The sequence below is a fragment of the Macaca fascicularis genome, chromosome 7 (assembly GCF_037993035.2).
Source record: "Macaca fascicularis isolate 582-1 chromosome 7, T2T-MFA8v1.1".
Classification (NCBI taxonomy): domain Eukaryota; kingdom Metazoa; phylum Chordata; class Mammalia; order Primates; family Cercopithecidae; genus Macaca; species Macaca fascicularis.
This window is the reverse complement of record NC_088381.1, coordinates 127,346,932-127,369,727: the sequence shown is the minus strand read 5'-3', so window position 1 is coordinate 127,369,727 and position 22,796 is coordinate 127,346,932. Positions and strand designations below refer to the sequence as shown.

The 22,796-nt window shown below is 36.8% G+C and overlaps 2 protein-coding genes across 3 annotated transcripts in view; one reads left to right on the top strand and one right to left on the bottom strand.

Moving 5' to 3' along the window:
- CCDC175 (coiled-coil domain containing 175) overlaps positions 1–1,144 on the top strand; it is a 62,009-nt gene extending 60,865 nt beyond the window's left edge. The window contains 2 exon segments of the mRNA XM_005561385.5: positions 405–427; positions 429–1,144. Coding sequence (XP_005561442.4) covers positions 405–427; positions 429–488 — 83 coding nt within the window. The 3' untranslated portion in view covers positions 489–1,144.
- JKAMP (JNK1/MAPK8 associated membrane protein) lies at positions 377–22,795 on the bottom strand. Of its 2 annotated transcripts, none has more exons than XM_073997471.1 (7): positions 22,716–22,795; positions 20,401–20,492; positions 19,383–19,537; positions 11,722–11,928; positions 7,964–8,145; positions 4,477–4,553; positions 377–1,885 (listed from the first exon to the last, which is right to left on the bottom strand). In XM_073997471.1, the coding sequence occupies exons 1-7, from the start codon at positions 22,717–22,719 to the stop codon at positions 1,667–1,669; spliced, it is 936 nt and encodes a 311-aa protein (XP_073853572.1). In that variant the 5' UTR covers positions 22,720–22,795; the 3' UTR covers positions 377–1,666. The 2 variants fall into 2 exon arrangements, with proteins under 2 accessions (XP_073853572.1, XP_073853573.1); XM_073997472.1 differs by having other exon boundaries at positions 20,401–20,474.
- Between the last annotated feature and the right edge of the window lies 1 nt (position 22,796).

Here is a 22,796-nt window from a genome sequence, read left to right as displayed (position 1 = left end):
ATGACCATGTTTTAACAAATTATTTAGTAACATTAGCAACTGCAGTGGCTATGAGTTGTTCTAGTCTTATTCTTACCAAAGCAAATTAAAAATACAGATATATGTTAAGTATTCTGGAAATGATTTGCCTGGGAGGCCTTGTAATTATAATTTCTTCTTTTGCATATATACTTTTCTGCTAGAACAGGACATATGAAAAAAAAGATTGTAAAAATGGCTCCAAGTGGACCAGAATATAGAGTCCTAGTAATCAGACACATGACACCCTCCCCACTCTATCCCGATTATACAATTACCCAGTTGAGGATTCTTTGGGCAACTCAGAATTTTAATGAACACTAATAACCCCCCAAACATATGTGCAGTACGAATAGAATTTTTACATTTATTTTTTATTCCTACAGAAAAGAAGAAACACATTCGTACCAAGAGTTCATTTCCCAGTGGTTAAATGTACTGAGAAAAATACATTAACAAAGAATAACTAACAAAATAACTCAAGGATACAACTGCTGTGAATTCAAAAGACAAACACAACTACAGGAAAAGTGAGTGCACTTGCTTTCACATTTTGCAGCTGTTAATAGAAGTCTTAAACATTTAAAATTTAACTAACTCACACAACCTCCACCAAGTAGCAGAATCAATAAATAAAATTCTAAACAATAAAAATGGATAAACATGGTCAGGTTGTTAGGTTAAGAGCTAAAAATCTCATTTTGCTTCCATGGTTGCGACCCTAAGTCTCAAGGCCTTCAAAGCATAAACATCACAGAAAACCTATCACAAACCACAAACCAACCACAGGAAAACCTTTTATACTGTGTATCTTCTGTATTTCATAAATCTAATAAGCCATCAGTTGTAAGATGCATCCTAATTCAGAGATGTCAAAACATGAAATAAAAAGTATCTCTGGATCAATAAAATATGCTATGTATACATACCCGAGATATGAGAGGAAACTATTTACCAGTTTGAATTACTTCCATACTATTGTGCCAAACAACAATTAAGTGTCAAAACATTGAAATTTTATGTAGTTAAGCTTTTTATTGTTGTTTTCTTTACAGGAACAATAATCCAAACAAGCCTTGAACCAGTCTATAGACAGAAAACATGTCATATAAATTATTATCTATTTTTGCAATACATCCAAATACTGTATTGGTGAAAATAAATAGATAACAAAAAACAATATACATCATTTCTATGTTTGCTATCAGACCCCACAAGTATGTGTGTCTTTACAATTCATTATAGGTGAAAAACAAACTGAAACACAACAGGTATGTACAATTATGCCACTGTTAAGGAGTGAACATTACATGTGTTGAAGTTTTTCTTCATAAAATGGAACACATTGCTAGGTACACAGAAACATGATTTTGCTCGAAAGAACAGCTGAACTGTTGAGAGAAGCAAGGGCTTCCTAGTGGGCTTCCAGTGTAGCAGATATTACCCTGTATAACAGAGTATTATGGGGTTTTGCATTTTCCAAGTCTGTAAGTCTAACCATAAGCAAAACAAAAACAAACCGAAACATTAAGATATACTGACAATCTTATTCCCATATATGACAGAATAGTTCTCGTACAATGTTAAGACTGATTTACTTTTTTATTAGGAGCACTTCTTAGGTTTTTGGCATTTCACATGTCTACACTCAGTGTCCGTTGGCTCCTTCTGAGAGTATCCGTGAAGGTTCGGTAAATTTTGCAGTGAACAAGTAAAAAAGGGCTGGTGTAGGTACCAAAGCCAAAAGGGGCAAATCTTGCTCAAGTTTATCCACTCTGGAAATGGAGATTATTCCATAGGCATGAAGTAACCAGTGGCTGAAGAGAACAATAAGTCTTTTCTTTCTGACCAGAAGATCATAGCAGTTCTATATAATTTTGTAAAAGAAAGAAAAGAGAAATACAGATTATCAGGCTAAATCAGCTGGATAATTTATTTTAATGTAAAATGTATTATTTATAATCTCAGAATCATAAAATATTTGAGCTACAAAAGACTTAAGAAATCACTCAGTCTAGCCACTCCACTTTGTAGATGAGGAAAGTGAGGCTCCTAAGGTCATATAAGCACTCAGCAGCAGCACCCAGACGAGAGCCACGTCATCATGTCTCTGAAGTCCTAGTCTATGCCATCATTCACTCCTGGAAACACTATAGTTTCTTCTGAAAGAAAGATATAAACTAGAAGGGAAACTCCACTTTATATGCTTTCTTCCTGGCCTGATCCACGGTGGTTATAGATCTACAGGTGAGAAATAGGAGGTACAGAAACGCAACCTCCTTAACTTCTAGCATTCCTGGAGCCTGCTGCATGAATAGTAAGGGAGCAGAAATGACACATGAACACTCTGATTTTCTTTTAATCCTTAATACAGCTGTATAGTATGCAGAAACTAGAAGAATGAAATTAATACAAAATTAATACCTAAATGTGCTAATGAACACATTAAAACGTAATTTGCAACAGGTTAGTTACCAACTTTCTCTTATCATTAAACAGCTCATCAACTCAACCAGTACTAAGCTGTCTTTTCCTGCTTTAGGTCCCCATTTCTGATTCATGCTAATTGAAGTATGTGAACATTTTATATAGGAGATTCACAGGGGCAGAGAAACAAATAAGTTCAAGCTAATTTAACAGTGTATGGCTAATTCTTAACTCTGGATAAGATGAAAAAATTCAAGACCGGGTCTGGTGGCTCACCCCTGTAATCCCAGCACTTTGGAAGGCCGAGGTGGGTGGATCATGAGGTCAGGAGTTCGAGACCAGCCTGATCAACATGGTGAAACCCCGTCTCTACTAAAAACACAAAAATTAGCCAGGTGTGGTGGCGTGCGCCTGTAATCCCAGGTACTCAGGAAGCTGAGGCAGGAGAACTGCTTGAACCTGAGAGGCGGAGGTTGCAGTGAGCTGAGATTGCACTACTGCGCTCAAGCCTGAGCAACAGAGTGATACTCTGCCAAAAAATAAATAAATAAATAAATAAATAAATAAATAATTAAAAACCTGATTTTATCCAAATATCCAAATATCCAACTATTTCCTCCTTCAAATCTTTCCCTAGAGTTGATAAAAGTGCCAAAACTAATTTGCCTCGCTTCTTTTATTAATTATATTTCAATGCTGGTTAAAGACTACAAAGGAAAAATGAGGATCATCTCCAGATGAAAACAACTGAATAATCACTATAAAAACATTCTGTCTAGTTCTTCCACTATTATCCTACCTAAAAGTCACTATGATTCCTAGATGTTTTCCCCCACTCACTGTCTCACTAAGGCAATAGAAAAAGTGGCATCAACAGCAACCACTCCAAAATAGTTTACAACTTATTTTCTCTCAGTTGAGTTTTCTTTTATGTTATGAATTATGACAAAGCACATATCAATTGTCATGGGTAGTTTGAGACAGTTCAAAGGCCCTAGATTAGCAAGTATAGGATGGAAGAGTACTAAGACACTTCAGATTGGCCTCAGAATAAAGAGTTCTTAAATCAGAGCCATTAACGTATTTAAAAGCAATAATTTAAATGTAATATATTAACAGTAGAGAGCCACATAATTATTTTAGAAAGAAAATGTCAGATTGCATATGAACAAATAATGTACAAGAATGTCCATTTTGATTCAAAGTTTAATGAATACATTTTCCCCTAGATATAGAGTCAAATATACTACTACTTCTCATTTGTTGTTCATGTTTTCCACCAATAGCTTAGTTCCTTAATAGAATATCTGAAAATATAAAAGTTATGACATGATGTTCTATTCTACCCAGTGACTATAAATATGTCAAAAGATACTTTTTTGGCCAAAAATATTCTGAAAATAAAGACATATATAGTTTTTAAAAAGGAGTTCTTTATAATAGTGGCCTTACACTGAAATATTAAAAAGTTACAGGTACAAAATGGATACCGTGAAAAAGGAACAGTATCAGAATAATGTGGCTATTAATGTTAGCTCCAAATCCCCCAAACATTATGGGATAAAAGTAAACATCCATAATCAAGAAAATAAAATTTGTGATAAAACAAAGAAGGATATGGAACACATAATTATTGATGACTGTTAATGTTGCCATTGTAAAATAAAGTTTAAAATTAGTTCTAAATATAAAACATTTTTATGGTTTTTCTCAAAATAGTGCTAGTAACTTTCAACATTTCAATAATTATATGTTTGCTACATGGGTAAATTGTGTGAAACGACTTTTCTCCTTCATGCTGGATACTTGAGCCCGACTACTTCACTCTTTCACTCATTTCCCAGGGAAATATATAGTCTGGTACACAACTTTTCATAAAGTTAACAAGCCAAAAGCTACCAAGTGGCATCAATCAACCAAAGATTACTAAAACAATTAGTTGTACTATATCATATCATATGGACTATTCTGATATTTACTTGTCAAATTTATCAAAAACAGTCTTTAACAAAGGAAAAAAAGACTTCCTACCTCTATTTCAGAAGCAGACATGTATACAGCCAGAGTAACCAAAGATAACACTAATATAATGTATGGGAAGGCGTAATCTGAAAGAGAAGCATTGGTGTTATGTTGGAAATTAAACAAATTTTCTCAATAAACCATCAAATAAATTCAAATAGTAACTCTTAGAGTCAAATCCTTTCTCAACCAGTTCTGTGAGACTTACAACCTAAGGTTCTGAGGCTGGGGCCAGCAAGCTTTTTCTGGAAAGGGCAAGATAGTAAATGATTTTAGCCCTGCATGTCTCTGTCTCGATTACCCAGCTCTGCAGCTGTAGCAGGAAAGCAGCCATAGACAATACATACATGAATGGGCATGGCTGTGTTCCAATAAAAACTTTATGGACAGTAAAATATAAATTTCATACATTTTTCACATCAAGAAATATAAGTCTTTTGATTTTTTTTAACCACAAAAAAATGTAAAAACTATCCTTGGGCCAGCTTTGAAGAACCCTGCCTTAAGGCATCCAGTGAATGTAAATAATTAACTTCTCTCCTCTGCATTCTAGAATAGTACCGGTTATGTACTAAACTTAGGAGAATTCAAAAAATGGTCAAATAATTTTCTGTGTTTTGTGGTCCAGGTGGGGAACCTCAGTTGAGAAAGGTTATCTATAAGAGTAACTCAGCTTTAATTAATCTTTAGAAAAGGTCATTTATCAATAAACTTTAAAGGATAAAGAGATCATTCAGTATTCTTAATATCAAAATTCCAGCAATCTCTACTTTAAATACAGTACAATAATACTTTAAGCAAATTTTTTCCTCTAAAACACCACTTTTCTCTTAAAATGTTTCAAATTTATAACACACTAAAATAAATGGACAAATTGAGAAAAATACCTTTGAATTATTTTTCATACAATTATTTGTAAACGACTTCAGTTTATGAAACTACTAATCATTCTACATTGCAGTAGAACCCATTTGGAACAATTTCAAATGTTAACTCAGGATTCAGCACCAGAAACTGAATTATCTATACAGGCCTGATTCCAACTTACTAAAGAACTAAATGACTTATTTGACATTTATAACCTTTTATTTCATAGACAGTGATTAGGTCCTCAATCAGCCTTTCAAAAAATAAAAAATAAAAAACAAAATTCTAACTTATACGTAGCTAAACAATGTTGCTAATGATACAAATTTAAGACCTGGTAGTAAAAAGCCATATACAGTAAAAAGGAATAAAGAGGAAGTTTCTAACTGAGCCCAAATTTGTGGGGAGTAGAGGGAGGTGCCGGGCTAGAGATAGGATTTGGAGTGGTTCTTAAATTCTACTGCATAAAAAAACTTGAGATTTTGTGCAACCAGGTCTGGAGTAGGGTCTAGGGATATGCATTTTAGTTCCCCTGGTGGTTCAGATACAGATCACACTTAGAAGCTGGCTTCCATAATACTTGCAAAAAAGGTAAAAGTTTGTCACTGACATATTCCTAATCATGCCCTAGACCCGCAGTCCTTCATTATCTTAAGCTATCAGAAGCTTCCTGGTGCTCTGCTTTCCTCAGACTTGCTATATCCCTACAAACCAAAAATTATCTTTTTTTCAACATCATAACATTATGAGTTAGTAGTGCAAATGAACAGTACCTCCTTGAGTCCCCCATGAATGTGTTTTGAGTGGAAGCTTGTTAAAATGATAAAAACATTCACTGTGGGAAAAGTTATTTTTCAATACAGACAGCTACAATATAGAAAGCAATGCTGTCTGGCATCTCTTTGGGTTAGCTTTCCAAACGTTTTCCTGCTTTTCACAGTGTTTCCCTTGTTTCCATTTCATAGCCAAAAGGCTCTACACAATAGCACCACCTGCAGTCTAGAACCTACAGATTTGAGGTCGGCCAATTCTTAATTCTTCCAGCCTAGCAGAAACAACTACCTGTAATCTTTTGGCTATTCCACGAATACTGAAACTGAATTCATTTCTCTTCACCAACCTACTTGCTGCTTCTAATATTCATATTTATCCCTCCACTGGTTACTAAGTCAAAAAGCTACTTTATAAAATTCTTGTCCCATTCCTTCAACCCCTATATTTGTTACCTAGCTTAGTGAATGCTATCTTTGAAGCTGCTCCTCATTCCCAGTGTTTTGCTACCATAGGTAGAGAATTCCACATGTATCAAGTTATCTTTCTACAGTGCAAATGTAATCATGTCACTCTTCTGCCTAAATCCTTTTAAAAACAGGCCCCTATTCCCTAGAGCAAGAATGGCAACCTCAAATGACACAGAGGCTAGCCAGGAAGGTACAGGGAATGGGCCAAATCTAACAGGGAGAGAGGAGCTAGAGGGAACTATAGATTTTCGAATCCTGTGCAGGCCAAATGAAACAGTTCATCTGTAAACCAGAATATGGGGGATAACAGAATTTCTGGTTCCCTTGGTCTTACCCTCAAGCCCCACCATCACCTTGAACCAAATTACATTCCTAAACTATATTACCAAATTATATTACCAAGCTCCATATAAAGGATGATGTCCAACATCCTTGGAATGTTCAATGTCACATATTCAAAAGAACCACACTACGTTTTCTCAGCCACTGGGCTTGCCTGCTTTATCTCCTGGTTGTATGTGAGGTTTTTAATAGTGAATTTTTCTTATTCTTCTGAGTCACAGTTTGGTCTAAATGGTTACTAAGCAAATGAATTAATGGTTACATTAAAATAAAAGATATTGAGGACTTTTACTATAAAAGGTTTTCATAAATGAACTTAGAAACCTAAGACCTTACTTAATAATAAACAGTATACATTATCAAAACTAATTTTCATAAATTCCTAAATAAAAACCAGTTTCTATTTCTTATGATATACTTAGATTTTTAAAATCTTCTAATTTGGTCATAAGCTTCAAATGCAAAGTATTCTCTAAACAGAAATCAGTTTTGATTAGCTGTCACTGATTTCTTGAGAATTTTTATTCCATTCCAAGAAATCCATGACTTTTCTTTATAATACTGATCATATGTTTTAGCAAAAACATACACTAAGGTTTATTTTCAAGGATTAAACAAATCAGCTGGACGCAGTGGCTCATGCCTATAATCCCAGCACTTTGGGAGGCCAAGGTGGGCGGATCATGAGGTCAGGAGATCGAGACCTTCCTGACCAACATGGTGAAACCCTGTCTCTACTAAAAAAAATTACAAACATTAGCCGGGCATGGTGGCACATGCCTGTAATCCCAGCTACTCGGGGGGCCAAGGCAGGAGAATCAATTGAACCTGGGAGGCGGAGGTTGCAGTGAACCGAGATCATACCACTGTACTCCAGCCTGCTGACAGAGTGAGATTCCATCTCAACAAAAAAAAAAAAAAAAAAAAAAAGAAAGGATTAAGCAAACTATTTTAAGGAAAAAGTTCCAAAGTTAAATCTAGAGGAAATATTACTGCATACAATAATAAATATATTTCATTGACTTGACTGTACCCATCAAACTTACATAAAAGGCCTCCACCAACTGCCTGAAGCACAGTTAAAATTGGGAAGAAGTAAAGTGCAGCATAAATACTTTTAAATCGATCAGACTTCCCTAACCCACATGCAATCTTCTTCACCAGAAGAGGTCGGAGCAGCATCATTAATACCAAGCAGAATGCATAATAGATAAATACAATGGTGTATCTGTAAAATAAAATAGAAAATTTGTAACATCAAAAATGTTTTAAAAATGTTTTTATCCTTGATCACTTTTAAATGAAAGAGCCTAAAAAAGGTTTAAAAAGCATATTTACTCTATCCATTGGATATTCAGATTGGCGGAAGGCTGGCCAAACAGGCTCTCATACACTGCTAGCAAAGGTACAATGGTTGCTTTCTTAGGTAGTCTGGAAATATGTATCAAAAATCCTAAAACTGTTTATCCCTTTTGATTCAGCAATTTTACCTGTAGAAATTTATCCAAGGGAGACAACCAGGGATACATAAAAAACCCTACTGTACAAGGATTTTTATTGAATCACTTATAATAAAGAAAAGTCCTAAAGAAAATAAATATTCAATTATAGGAAACTGGTTATATTTTATAGTATATTCATGCTGCAATATTATGCAGACATAAAAATTTAGTTATGAAATAAATGTTAACAAAATTAACTGTGCCTAATATATTAAGTACCAACAGCTTACAAAATAGCATGTCATAGTATAGCCTTAATAGTCTTTAAAATGTATGCATACACATGCAGAAATAAAACTGGAAAGACAAAATTTTTAGCAGAATCCATCTCATGGAATAGAATTACAGATTATTTTATTCTGTGTGTGCTTTTATTCTATGTTTTTGAAATGTCCCATTTTTAATGTAACTTTTATAATCAGAAAAAAAAAGCTGTAGAAAGAGCTCTGTGTCACCAGACTTCTAGTACTTTATTTTGAATAATGGGACTTTTATCCACATAGTTCTACCTTAATTTTCCTGAGTATTGTTTTTACTATCTTGCTACTCAAACCCTCTCCCTATACAGGGGAGTGTCCTACGAAGTCAGCAGTCATTTCAGATCACGGACCACATGCTTTCTACCCACACAGCAAAATGATACCATAATCCTGTGTTTCTGTGATGCTTTTAGGTTCAGTCCTGCATGGTAATACATTAGTACATGTTTGATCTCTTGGGTGATACTTTTTTGTCTTGTTATACCACCCCCAACCAACATCAAAAGAAAACAAAATCTATCCATTCCTGCAACTTGTAGTTCCTTAAGAGCGCTAAAAAAGATGATTTTAATCAAGAGGAAACCATCATGTGTTACCTCTTCTAATGAATTAGTTTCCTACTCTTGTTTGCTACCTCCTATCAACAGCAAAACAAAACAAAATCTGTCCATTCCCACAACTTGTAATTCCTTAAGAGCTCCAAAAAGATTATCACTTTAATCAGGAAGAAACCATCCTGTTTCTCCAAATGAACTAGGAAACTAGTTTGTGGAAGTGATTATGTTTCCCACTCCTGCTTTCCACCAGAAGACCTCATCCCATTCCACTCTTCCCCTCTTTCAATCCATGCTGCCTACATGTGGGGATAGTTTAAATTTGACAAACTAAAGCTAATTATTGCTATAACAGTAATAACTGCCATTTTCCATAACTCATTCTTAAAGTTTTAGTAATGTAAAAGTTATTTTTTGCAGTAAGTTATAATGATAGAAGCTTACATGTTTTTTCATGCCTCATCTAATCTGTTTCCCCTTAAAACTATAACTATCAGTAAAGTAGTGTGGTATTTTTCAATTTGTAAGAAACTAGGCTATATATACATTGGGAAAAACAGCCTTCATTTGTCAATGCACTAGTGTTCCAAAGATTTCTGGTAATTGTGTGCTATTACTTTTTGTTGACTTGCAAAAAAAAAAATTACTATGACTTGTGGTAGCCCTACAACCTTCAGAAATGTTTAGCCCAGTCTGACCAAACATTTATTATTTAGAATGGTTAGGTAAATAAATAATATGCCTAAACCCAATGCTATAAGACAGTATAATATCTCATAATTTTAAAAATCACTGTTTTGTATAATTAATAAAACAAGGCAGGCAAGCTGTTCTACAATGACTGTTGGTAAAGGTGCTGAGGAAGAAAAACAAACAAACAATCTTGATTCAGGGATAGCGAATAGATGGAAAATGTCCTAATCGGTGAAGCTGTGTGATGATTATGATTGACAGAGAGTGCTGCCACAAGATTCTTAGCCTACACTCAATTCAGCAGAAAAAGTGCTATAATAAATTAGAAGTGACTATTACAGGTGCAGATGAGTGTTGGTAGTACCTGTTTGCCATTTCTCTTCCAATCTTATATTTTCTTACCCTCCTAATATAGGCTTTACAAATATTAGTATAAGTAACATAAATGAGACTGTTGGTAAGTAAGTCTGATTTTGTTTTAAATAAGATTACCTTATATCTTATTTAAATATAATATTCATTTCACTTATTAAGTTTTCCAAATAGGACTATGTTAAGTTATGCAAGGCCTCAGGAGAGTTACATGACAAGAGGGTAATTAATGCTTAGAGCTAAGCTCTACGAATCAATGAATCAACAAAAAGGACATTACCGGTCTTTTATATAGTATTTTATATAAAAATTATAGCTATATATGTATATATATGTGTGTGTATATATGTGTGTGCATGTATATTATATATGTGTGTGTGTGTATATATGTGTGCGTGTGAAAATATATATATATATGTAAACTAATTTGTCATACCTAAAAATTGGCAGTGAAAGGCCCCAGTGGCTCACGCATGTAATCCCATCACTCTCGGAGGCCAAGGTGGGTAGATCACTTAAGGCCAGGAGTTCAAGACCAGCCTGGCCAACATGGCAAAACCCCGTCTCTCTACTAAAAATACAAAAATTAGCCAGGCATAGTGGCACATGCCTGTAATCCCAGCTGGGGAGGCCGAGGCACAAGAATCACTTGAACCCAGAAGGCAGAGGTTGCAGTGAGCTGAGATCTCGTGCCACTACACTCTAGCCTGGGCAACAGAGCGAGACTCTGTCTCAAAAACAAACAAAAAACTGACAGGTAGAAAAGATGATTTTCATTTTTCTATATCTGGTTGTTTTGTACCTATATGCATGTCTATGTTTTTGATGTTTTATTATTAAGAAGTTGCTCAAAAAGGACTAATTTCCCTGAGCATATTATGTACTGAAAGCCCACTACAATTATAAGAATATAAATACCAGACTTCTATTTTCCCTTTCCCCCAAAAAATATCAAAATGAATTTGATTCATTTTCTAGTTCTAGAATTTACAAAAATTCATAAAAATTCTGAAACTGGAATAGTCTGGCATAATTGCATACAGAATTTTATGAATTTAATATTTTTAAAACAAAACATTCTAATAGAAATTACACTTATTTGGGGAGAAAAAAAGAAAATACACTAACCCAAACACTCTAATAATGCCATTTACTATAAAGTGCTTCCTATATCTAAGTTACACAGTATCTGAGAATGTGTGGATTAATTTAATCCTCAAGACATCTTATAAGGTATCATTATTCCTATTTTACCAATGAAAAAACTGAAGTTACAAGAGGCTGTTTACATGTTCAAAGTAATACAGCAGCTGGCAGACCCAGAACTCAAACCCACACCTGTTTTTGTCTCCAAAGGCCATAAAATCTATAATAATTCTCAGAGATTAAAAAAAAAAAATCCTAAGTCGAAATAAACACTTACAGTGGGTAGACAGCTTCATGAGTACAGTGCACTGTGGTAACGTAATCTGGACTTGGGTTGTAAAGCATCGTGTACCAGTCAGAAAGCATCAATACTCGACATGAACGAATATAAAGAACACCAACTGGATCACTCACAAGTAAGGTGATAATAGCTGCCATGCTGCATTCAAATAATGCAGTGATGTGTTGGAAAAGTGCACTGGAACTAGAGAAGGAAAAGCATGATTATTAGAAAAACTGCAATATTTAAATGGCTTAAATAAAACATGTACATGTGTCAAGATACAGATTTCTAAATATATAAGAAAAGTCAAACAAAAACTACTCAAGAGTATAACCTTTTATTCTCAAAGGGATAAACAACACTGTAGCAGTATTATCTAAATGTGTAACAGAAAAGTAGAAATTAGATCTACCTTGTACCTTTAGTATCTTGCCAAACTGTTGCTAAAAATTTCTTAGTTATCTGTATATTATTTAATCTTAATATGCACATAAAAGATGGTAGGTAACATATGTTTGTTATAAAGTATAGTAATTATAATATTATAAGCTCATCTCCTACCCAATAACTAGAACACTGTCAACAATTTATGACTACTTCTTTGTTCCTCCCCATCCATCCCTCTGTCTCTCCCTTAGAGGCAACCATGTACCAAACTGCTTTTATCACTTCTTTCTAGAAAGTTTTTATCCCAATTGTATTTATGCTTCACAACTATTCTGGTTAGTTTTGCTTATTTTTGAATACTATAAAATGGTATCACACTAATGGAAGTCTTCTGACATTTTTTTCCACTCAAAATTACATTTCCAACTTTCATCCATGCTATTGCTTACAGCTGAGGTTCAGTCATTTTTTGCTACTGTATTAGGATTCCACTGTGTGACAATACTGTGATTTGTTTCTCCATTCTGCAGTTAGTTAAATGTGTTGCAAATGTGTTCCTCTTAGTCTGTGGGCTCAATTTTCACTTTCTTTGTGAAGTCTTTTTATAAACATGTTCTAAATTTTAATAGACTGGGCTTTATTTTTTTTCCTACTTAGCAGTTTAAATGTTTTAAAAAGTCCTTCCACACCCTGAGATAACGTGTGTGTATCTCACACACACACTATTTTCTTCTAAAAATTTTAAGGTTTTACATTTCACATTTATCTTTAATTCACCTAGAAGAGATTTCTGTGTCTAAGGTAAGGTAGAATCTAACTTTACTTTTTCCCATTTGAACTGTCAATTGTCCCAGCAGCAGCATTTTACTGAACAGGTACTTCTTCCCAACCCTACCCTCCCAACTAATTTGCCATGACACTTCTGTCATATAAAGTTTCATATATAACTGTGTTTTGGCTCTCTATTCTGTTTCTTGAGTCCATTTATCTATTCCTGAGCCAGAAGAATAATATGATCATAATCCTTGATGTTACATACATTTTTTCTACTTCTTTGGTGGTCTTGGCTATTCCTGGCCCTTTGCTCTTCCATATAAATTTGAAAATTGGCTTGTCAAGTGCTCAGATAAATCCCATGTAGCTTAGCTATCTTGGTCTGGCTATGTCACAATACTTTACTGTACGTGGAATACAGGAAATAGTTTCATATATTTATCTTATACTCAACCTTTTTATTAAATGGTTTTGTTATTTCTCATATCTAGCCTATAGGTGACTTTGAGTTTTCTACTTGAACATTTTCCATTATGTGGAATAATTTCCATGATTCCATTGCATAGCAAACTACCTCAAAACTTGGTGGCTTGAAACAAGAACCACTGATCATTTCTCACTATTTTGTGATGTGACTGGGCTCAACTGGGCAGTTCTTTCTGCTCCACATGATGTCAGCTTGGAGAGCACTCGTCTAGAGGCTTGACCATGCTGCAGCATTTAAAAGGACTAACTCACATGGCTGCAGTTAAGTGCTGGCTGTTGGCTGGAAGCACAACCAAGGCTGTTAAAAGGTATGCCTTGGTTCTCTTCCACATGGCTTCTGTTTTCAATATTATGCAGTTTAATTATGATGCATGTAAGTATAAATTTCTATTTATTCTGCTTGGGATGTGTTTTGCTTCTGGGATCTGTGAATCTGTTACTTATTATTTTTGTAAAACCTGAAGCCAGTATCTCTTTTTTTTTTGGTTATAATACTTTAAGTTCTAGGGTACACGTGCGCAACATGCAGGTTTGTTACCTATCTATACATGTGCCATGCCAGTATCTCTTAAAATACTAGCTCTCCTTGGCCGGGCGCACTGGCTCACGCCTGTAATCCCAGCACTTTGGGAGGCTGAGGCGGGCGGATCACGAGGTCAGGAGATAGAGACCATCCTGGCTAACACGGTGAAACCCTGTCTCTACTAAAAATACAAAACATTAGCCAGGTGTGGTGGTGGGCGCCTGTAGTCCCAGCTACTGGAGAGGTTGAGGCAGGAGAATGGCATGAACACGGGAGGCAGAGCTTGCAGTAAGCTGAGATCACGCCACTGCGCTCCAGGTTGGGTGACAAAGCGAGACTCTGTCACAAAAAAAAAAAAAAAAAAAGAAAAAAAGAAAAGAAAAAGAGGTTAGGGCAGTGGAAATCTGAATTTCTAGCCTTTCTGGGGAGGCAGCAGGAGAGAAGAGGGTTCAGAAGAGCTGGAGGTTTTTCCACAGGATGTCAGCCAGAAAAAAAAAAAAAAATACCAGCTCTCCTTCATAGTCTCTATTTTTCCAGAGACCCTAATTAGATACTATGGGCAAAAACTTAACAAAACATTTATGAGAATCTGGCCTTCAATTAACTCTCTAGCTCTTTTCCTCTGGAAACCTGGTAAGGATAGAATGTCAACTATATTGCTAGGCAACACCGCTTATGATACTAATGATCCTGACTGGTAAATTACATCTGGACTGGGGAGAACCATAAATGAATTATAAATGCCTGATGGGGATACCATGGTTTGGCTTTTTTGAATTCAGTGACTCTTGTAATTGGCATGTCACTTGCAGGACCCCAGAAGTTCATGGAATTGTTATGAGAGAGACTGGCTCCTGTGAAGTGTAAGACTTTAAGCCTGCACGACTCCCACATCCACCCAACATGGATCTCACCTTCTTGCACCTGATTTTCCATCTCCTTCTTTCTCAGTGCTATATGCCATTATTTATATGCATTCTTTTCTAGTTCACTAATTCTATCTTCAACTGTTTAATCTGCTGACTGCCTTTTTTTTTTTTATTTTGGCAAGTATAAATTTTCATTTCTAAAAGTTCCCTTTTCTTCCGCCAATACATCTGTTTATTCCAAATAATCTTATTATTATGGACAGCTTGTGACTACACCCTTACTTTCTTTATAGGTAGCAGTTACATATCCCATAGGTGAAAGTCCATTATCTGTGTCCTTTGAGAGCATAAATATATTGTTTGTTGCATCTACCAATAGGTCCTAGTGCTATTTTATTTAGTAACCACAGACTATGAGGTCATTACTAGATCTTAATGAGCAAGAGTCTTATAGGGTTAAACTGAGAATGGGGAAGCTTTCCAGCAGAGACTCTGCTACTTTTGCCAGCAGCTATGGCCACTACCACCTTGGGCTTCAGGCCCTTGAGGGTCTAGTCTTGGCAGAGGCTGCCCAAGATTCAGTATCCAGATAACACTGCTGCTACCAGCAATTGACCTTAGACAACCCTCTCATCCCAACTGCCTGCCTTGTCACTCTGCCCTAACTCAGGGGGGGTTGGTTTGTGTTTTGAAAGAGAAGAGTTCCTGGAGATCTCTCCATCTCCAGCTGGGACCAGCAATGTCTCACATAGTTTATCTATCCCAGACTTTAGTTATTTCATGCAGGTGGGTCACTTGGCGCTCCTAATTAACTCACATTGTTGGAAGCAGAACTCCTGTGCCATTTTACAAAGATGAAAACACTGAAAACATAAATCAACACACATTCACATTATGTAATTTGACATTTTGCTTCCTTATAGAATTAATATTTTTAGAGGCAAAATCCCAACTTCATTATTTCTTGCTATTACTTTGATAACGTTCTTACTGGTCTTCTTGTCATGTTCTATGTCTTTTTTATGTGTCTGTCTGCAGCCAGACACATAATCTTTACAAAATGAAATACAATTTTCAAACTCCTCTCATTAAACTAATTTTGAGTCTTTTTGTCTTTCTGGAAAAATACCCCTTGCCAGCATCATCTTCTATATTTCCTGGCCACGCTAAAAGGCTTTAAGTTCACTTGTGCCTCCACACATCGGGGCATGCATCACCCTCCACCTCAAAACACATTTTACCTATCTGCCAAACCATGCATCCTTCCAGATCAGCTCAGGGGTTATCCCCAGTTTTTAGGAACATTTGTTAAGACACCTCCAGCCCCAATCTATCCGGACTGTAAGTGCAAAGTTTCAGGAAATTGTTAAGAGATGGCCCTTGTGTTCCTTGTTACCAATTTCCTAGGCAAAGCATAGTTGTACAATTCCCTTTTTAAACCCACCTCCTTTCCTGTCTGAGCATTAGTCACTCCTCGCCTTCCCTCAAACCAACCTCTAGTCTCTGATTCAAGTCTCTCCCTCAAAACACAGCTGATATCTGAATCCAAATGCATTTGGTGAAGACATACCTATGGCCTTTAGCTCTTCTCTACTTTGGGGCTGAGAACTTCCTGCCAATTGACTGGGCAATTATTCTGTTTCAGCTTTATCACATCTCTGTTCTCACCCCATCTCTCATCATTCTATTAATATACCAGAAATTAAAAGCTGGATGAAAGATGCTATTTTAAAAGTATTTTTATAAATTATTCTGAAAAATTATAAATGCTTTCCCAATGTAAATAACCACTCTGGATTTATCAGGTACGCCCCAGAAAACCGCTGATTCTATTTCCATCTGGACCATCCTTTCCATTTCCATTCCAACTACCACAGTCTATTTCTTTGACAACAGTCTTCTATTAAATATCTCACCTCTAATCTACCCTCCACAGAAATTTTCTTCCTAAAATATACATCAAATGATGCCACTTCCATACACCAGATCTTCACCAATAAATGATTCACTCAAATAAGGAGTGATTTTTTTGGATGCTCATTCCCTCCGTATCTCATGTTGAAATGTAATCCTCAACGAGGTGGGGCCTAGTGGGAAGTATTTGGGTCACGAGAGTGAAAGCTTCAGGAATGACTTGGAGCTGTGCTCACAGTAATGAGTGAGTTCTCACTCTAGGAGTTCATGTGAGATTTGGTTGTTTAAAAGATCCATGGTGGCTCACACCTGTAATCCCAGCGCTTTGGGAGGCTGAGGCAGGAGGACTGCTTGCGCCCAGGAGATCGAGACCAGCCTGGGCAACAGAGAGAGACTCTGTCTCTACAAAATATAAAAAATTAGCAGGGTGTGGTGGTACACACCTGTAGTCCCAGCTACTCGGACGGCTGAGTCGGGAAGATCACTTGAGCCTAGGAAGTCAAGGTTGCAGTAAGCAACGATCACACCACTGCAATATAGCCTAGGTGTCAAACCAAGACCTTGTCTCGAAAAATAAAAATAAATAAATAAAACATAAAAAAATAAAAATGAAAGAGGTACCTCCTCCCTCTCTCACCATGTGGTTCCCCTTTGCCTCCTGCCTCCTCTCACACTGGTACCCCTCTGCCTTCTGCCATGATTATAAGCTTCCTCAAGCCATCACCAGAAGCAGATGCCAGCACTATGCTTCATGTACAGCCTGCAGAACCATGGGCCAATTAAACCTCTTTTCTTTATAAATTACCCAGTCTCAAGTATTCCTTTACGGCAATGCAAATGGACTAACAGAAAACTGAAACTGAAGGGTAGGGCAATACTATAAAGACACCTGAAAATATGGAAGCAGCTTTGGAGCTGGGTACCAGGCAGAGGCTGAAAGAGTTTGGAGGTCTCAGAAGAAGACAGGAAGATGAGGGAAAGTTTGCAACCTCTTACAGCCTTAAGTGGTTATGAACAAAATGCTGACAGAAATATAGACAGTGAAGGCCAGGCTGATGAGGTCTCACATGGAAATAAGGAAGTTGTCAGGAACTGTAGTAAAGGTCATCCATATTATGCCCTAGCAAAGAACTTTGCTGCATTGTGTCCAAGTCCTATGCATCTGTGGAAGTTGGAACTTAAGAGTGATGACTTAGGGTATCTGGTGGAAGAAATCGTTAAGCAACAAAGCATTCAAGATGTGCTGTGGCTGCTTCTAACAGCCTATGATCAGATAGATGTGGGAGCAAAGGAATGACTTAAAAATTGGGACTTATACTTAAAGGGAAAGCAGAGTCTAAAAGTTTGGAAAATGTGCAGCCTGGCCATGTGGTAGAGAAGAAAAGAGCATTTTCAGGAGAGGAATTCAACCAGGCTGTAGAGCAACAACTTGCTAGAGAGGTTAGCATGGCTAAAAGAGAGCCAAGTGCTAATAGCCGAGACAATGAAAAAAAGGCCTTAAAGCCATTTCAGAAGTCTTTCAGACTGCCTGTCCCACCACAGGCCCAGAGGCCTAGAAGGAAAGCATAGAAAGTAAGCTGTCTTCCTTATTTTTCTCTTTTAATAGCACTCTTTGTTTTGTTGTTGTTTTGTTGTTTTAAGCACTCAACTGAGTGACTTTTAAATTGAAATCAGAAGGAAAAGAAGGTAGCTAGGTAACAAGTTGCAGTTAGATGAAGAAGAGAGTATTTCAGACAGCAGAAAGAGTTTGGAGGAAGGGAAAGAACCTAAAATAGGAAAGATCCTGAGCAGTTGGAGGAACTAAAAGAAAACCAGTATGGCTGAAATGTACTAACGCAGAATTTGACTTCCCATTCCCAGCAGATTAAAGTTCACATGCTTATCAAGAACCTTCACATTCTGGCCCCAACCTATCTTTCCTACTCCCTTTTATATTACTTTTCTTCATCTGCAACCCACTCTTGACTACCCCAGATTACTTCCATTCCTACCTACCACAGATCACATATTTCATACCTCTATGCCATTATTCATGCTGTTTCCTCTGCCTAAAATATTCCTTTTTTGAAATCTTTCAGATCCCATCAGGCATAATTTATCTCTCCATTCTTTGTAACTCCAGAGTACTTTGTTTATAACTCTTCCACTACATTTCTAAGACTGATTTATAATTATGTACACACTTGTTTTCTCCACAAGATTATGACTATAAGCCATGTCAGTTATTTTTATATCTCCTTCCCTGATCTTTCAAACATAAAATGCAGTGCTTAGTAAATGTGTGCTGATTTAATATGTTAGTATTAGGTTACAGCTATATTGTTTTTAACTACATCATACTAGATTATTAGTATTAAATTAAATTACAAAGAATGTGTTCCATAACAATAAATAGCTTGTCATCATAACCAATTTTGTGTAGAAAACCAATAAGGATTACAGTTGAGAAGTAAAAAAGTATTCCTTCAAGATCATTGAAAGTAAAATGGACTAAGGACAGTTCCCCTAAAAATTACTAAGTCATGCCCTATTGTTAAGTTTTCTTGTCACAGTTAAGAATAATCTGAAGATAAAGGAAAAACATGTTTACCACTTTTAAAACAGAAGAGGCAGAATTACTTAATAAGGTCTTCTGAGTGATAATTATTCCAACATTAGTTGGATATAACAACAGCCAGATACAGTCATAGAAATGTGCTAACCTCTTTTTCCCCGAGTACCATTCAATGAAGAACCAATGTAAAACCAGAGGAAGCATTGCCATAAATCCAAGATAGAGCCAATCATAAAGTTCAGGAGATTCTGTGCAAGGCTGACAATATTTCTGTGCATTTGTTCTCTGTCCTCTTGGGCATACCTACAATATATAAAACCAGTATTTTGTGTACAGATATTATTTTAGAATATTAACACCCCCCCAAATCATTCTATAAGACATCCCATTTCAGTTTAAATATTTAAGTTTACATGTGCAGCTTTTAGAACTAAAAAAGGCATAAGTAAAATAAAAAGAAATCTATATTGTATGTGCTATATTTGTACAATGCTCTTAAAAGATTCCTTTTACTAAGTTACTAAAATAGTTGACTAACATTCAATGAAAAATCTAGTTATGAACATTATATAAGAATAATTGCAGATAAATGTTCTGGATTCATGATGTTCAACTTACTGTACAAGACACGGTACTAAATCATAAATTAGAAATTATTAAATTATTAAATGTTTTAAAAAATAATAGACATCAAAATGCCAACATAAACAATGACTACATTAATGCCTCCATATTCTTTTATATTTCTTTATTTTATTTTTTTTTTGAGATGGAGTCTCCCTCTGTTGCCCATGCTGGAATGCAGTGGTGCGATCTTGGCTCCCTGCAACCTCCACTTCCTGGGTTCAAGCAATTCTCCTGTCTCAGCCTCCCGAGCAGCTGGCACTACAAGTGCACACCACTATGCCCAGCTAATTTTTTTCTATTTTTAGCAGAGACGGGGTTTCACCATATTGGTCAGGCTGGTCTCGAACTCCTGACCTCAAGTAATCCACTCGCCTCGGCTTCCCAAAGTGCTGGGATTACAGGTATGAGCCACTGCGCCTGGCCCTCCATATTCTTTTATAAATTAGTGAGTATAATAAGAAAAAATATTCTACATGTGAAAATATTTCAAAAGCAAACAGATTTTACAACATGAAATAAGACACAAACATAAGACTTACCCCACATTCTCCATATATTTCAGTTGAGCCGTTTTTAAATAATAGGGTCTTCCCACAATAAAGTCCAAGGCATGCTGGTTGGATATCGACAGCTTTTTAAAAACAAATGCCAGTATAGTAACATCTTTTGTGATTATAAAAAAAAATGCAATAATAGCTGAAGCACTTGGCAGAAATAACAGTTTCAAAATTTTAAATAACACATATTAGACAAAAGTCTTCAAGCATTTTTAAATTTAAATTTCTCCTTTTACACTGTGACACTGCAGACAGTTATCCTGGAACCTTGCTGTTAATACTGTGCCTTATGATAAAGGTCCTCAACCAGCAGAGCAGGATCTATCCCCAGGACTCAAGGCCCAACCCGGTACGATCAGAGGATACTTTTGAGTTTCACTGACTATAAAGTTCAAATATACATATATTTTTAAATTACAGCACCAGTAGAGGGTCACCAGCTTCTATTTTGCCCAGTCAGGACATTAAGCACCCACATGTAGACATACAATTGTCATCTATGTTCATAACAGAACACATTTTCACATGGGAAAAGCAGAGAACATAATTTCAGAACAGAGGTACATAAATTACCTTTATAAAAAGCTTCCTACTTTGTCCTAGCTTTTATCATTTTTGTGGAGGATAAGTGAAAATTTCATCAAGGCTGTCATTGGGCAAATATTTAGGAACTACTGCCTTAAAATTAATCCCCTGATCTAAAGGCTTAGGGGAAAAGCTGCTATTCCTTACATAAAAAACCCCAACAACTAAGAACCTAATATGTTGTCTTTGACCTTATTCACAAGAAGAAATTATGGAAGGAGTTTTCTTCATCAGTGACATCTGATTCCCTTCATTCATTCATTGATTCATCCAATAAACATATACTGAGCTTGATTCCACTGGTTAGGGGCCACTGAAAGTCCAAGGAGAAACAGAATTCCTGCCAAAACCCTACAATCTAATGTGGATTAAAACAAACAGGTTGGGTGAGGTGGCTCACGCCTGTAATCCCAGCACTTTGGGAGGCCGAGGTGGGCAGATCACGAGGTCAGGAGTTCGAGACCAGCCTGGCCAAAACGGTGAAACTCCGTCTCTACTAAAAATACAAAAATTAGCCAGGCGTGCTGGCGCACCTGTAGTCCCAGCTACTCGGGAGGCTGAGGCAGGAGAATCACTTCAACCTAGGAGGTGGGGGTTGCAGTGAGCCGAGATCGCGCCACTGCACTCCAGCCTGGGCTACAGAAGGAGACTCCTTCTCAAAACAAACAAACTGTGGTCTACATGTGAATTAATTTGAAAAAGTATGCATCTTTGACTATTCTTGAACAATCATTTCCAAATTATTCACAGATTCACAATCCAGACTGCCTGGTCTACAATGCCCTCTCTCCTTTCACGTTCAAGTAGACTTTTTATTTCCTTCTCCTTATGCTGCTGAGAGAAAAAGAGAAGCAGCATTGATTAAAATTCCTCAAGTTTAATATTTTCGCTTTTAACAAATTTCGGACTTAGCTTTTTAAACCCATTGGCCTCTTTAATGGGCGCTTTTTTTTGGTAATCCATTGTAATCACAATGTTCTAAATTAATACATGAAAATGAATTATGTTTCAGGTTTTTCAAGAATGCAGAAGTTAAGGAATTGGAAACTTCTGTATGGGTTTTACATCTAGTAGATGCTTAATAAGTACATGTGAATATCAATAATCTAAAGTTTCTCAAAATCCAAGGCCTGAAAACCAGTATGATAAACTGAACTGAAATAAACAGCCTATCACCTACTAAACAAAACCCAGGCTCCAAGTGACTGTGTAATTTCCCCTTTCATTTCCTTTAGTGAACGATGGTTAAAGTTTTAAGATTCTATTTTTTTGCAGCGGTCTTGCCCCTTTGTGACGGGCCCTACAAATCTACGTTTGAGGTTGAAGCAGGAGACAAATTATGCAGCAACTTGCTTCTGCTTTAGTTTTTTCTGCACTATCACCCGCGTTTTCAATTCTGAAGTCAACCCTCATGCAAGTGTTCCCTTCACATTGAACTAAGGGACTGAAGGGACATTTCGGACCAAACAACAAAGACCTGGCCTTTCCGCCGCAGACAGCGCGCCTCCCCTGGCAGCCCGTCGGGGACAGAGACCACCCCAACCCGGCAAGAGTGCGGGGCCCGGCCCGAGGGCGGGCGGGGTCAAGGGGCGAGCCTGCGCCGCCAGCTGAAGGCCGCCTACAGAGAGCCGAGCCCGAGGCTAGCCGTGTAGGAAAGCAACCAGGACTACCAGAAACAACCAGGACTTCCCGGGATCTTGCCGACTACTCACCCATGGGCCGCCTGAAGGTTTTTTTCCAGAAGCACTAGACCAGCGGATCTGGCAGCTGCACCGAACATCCGGGCCACAGCG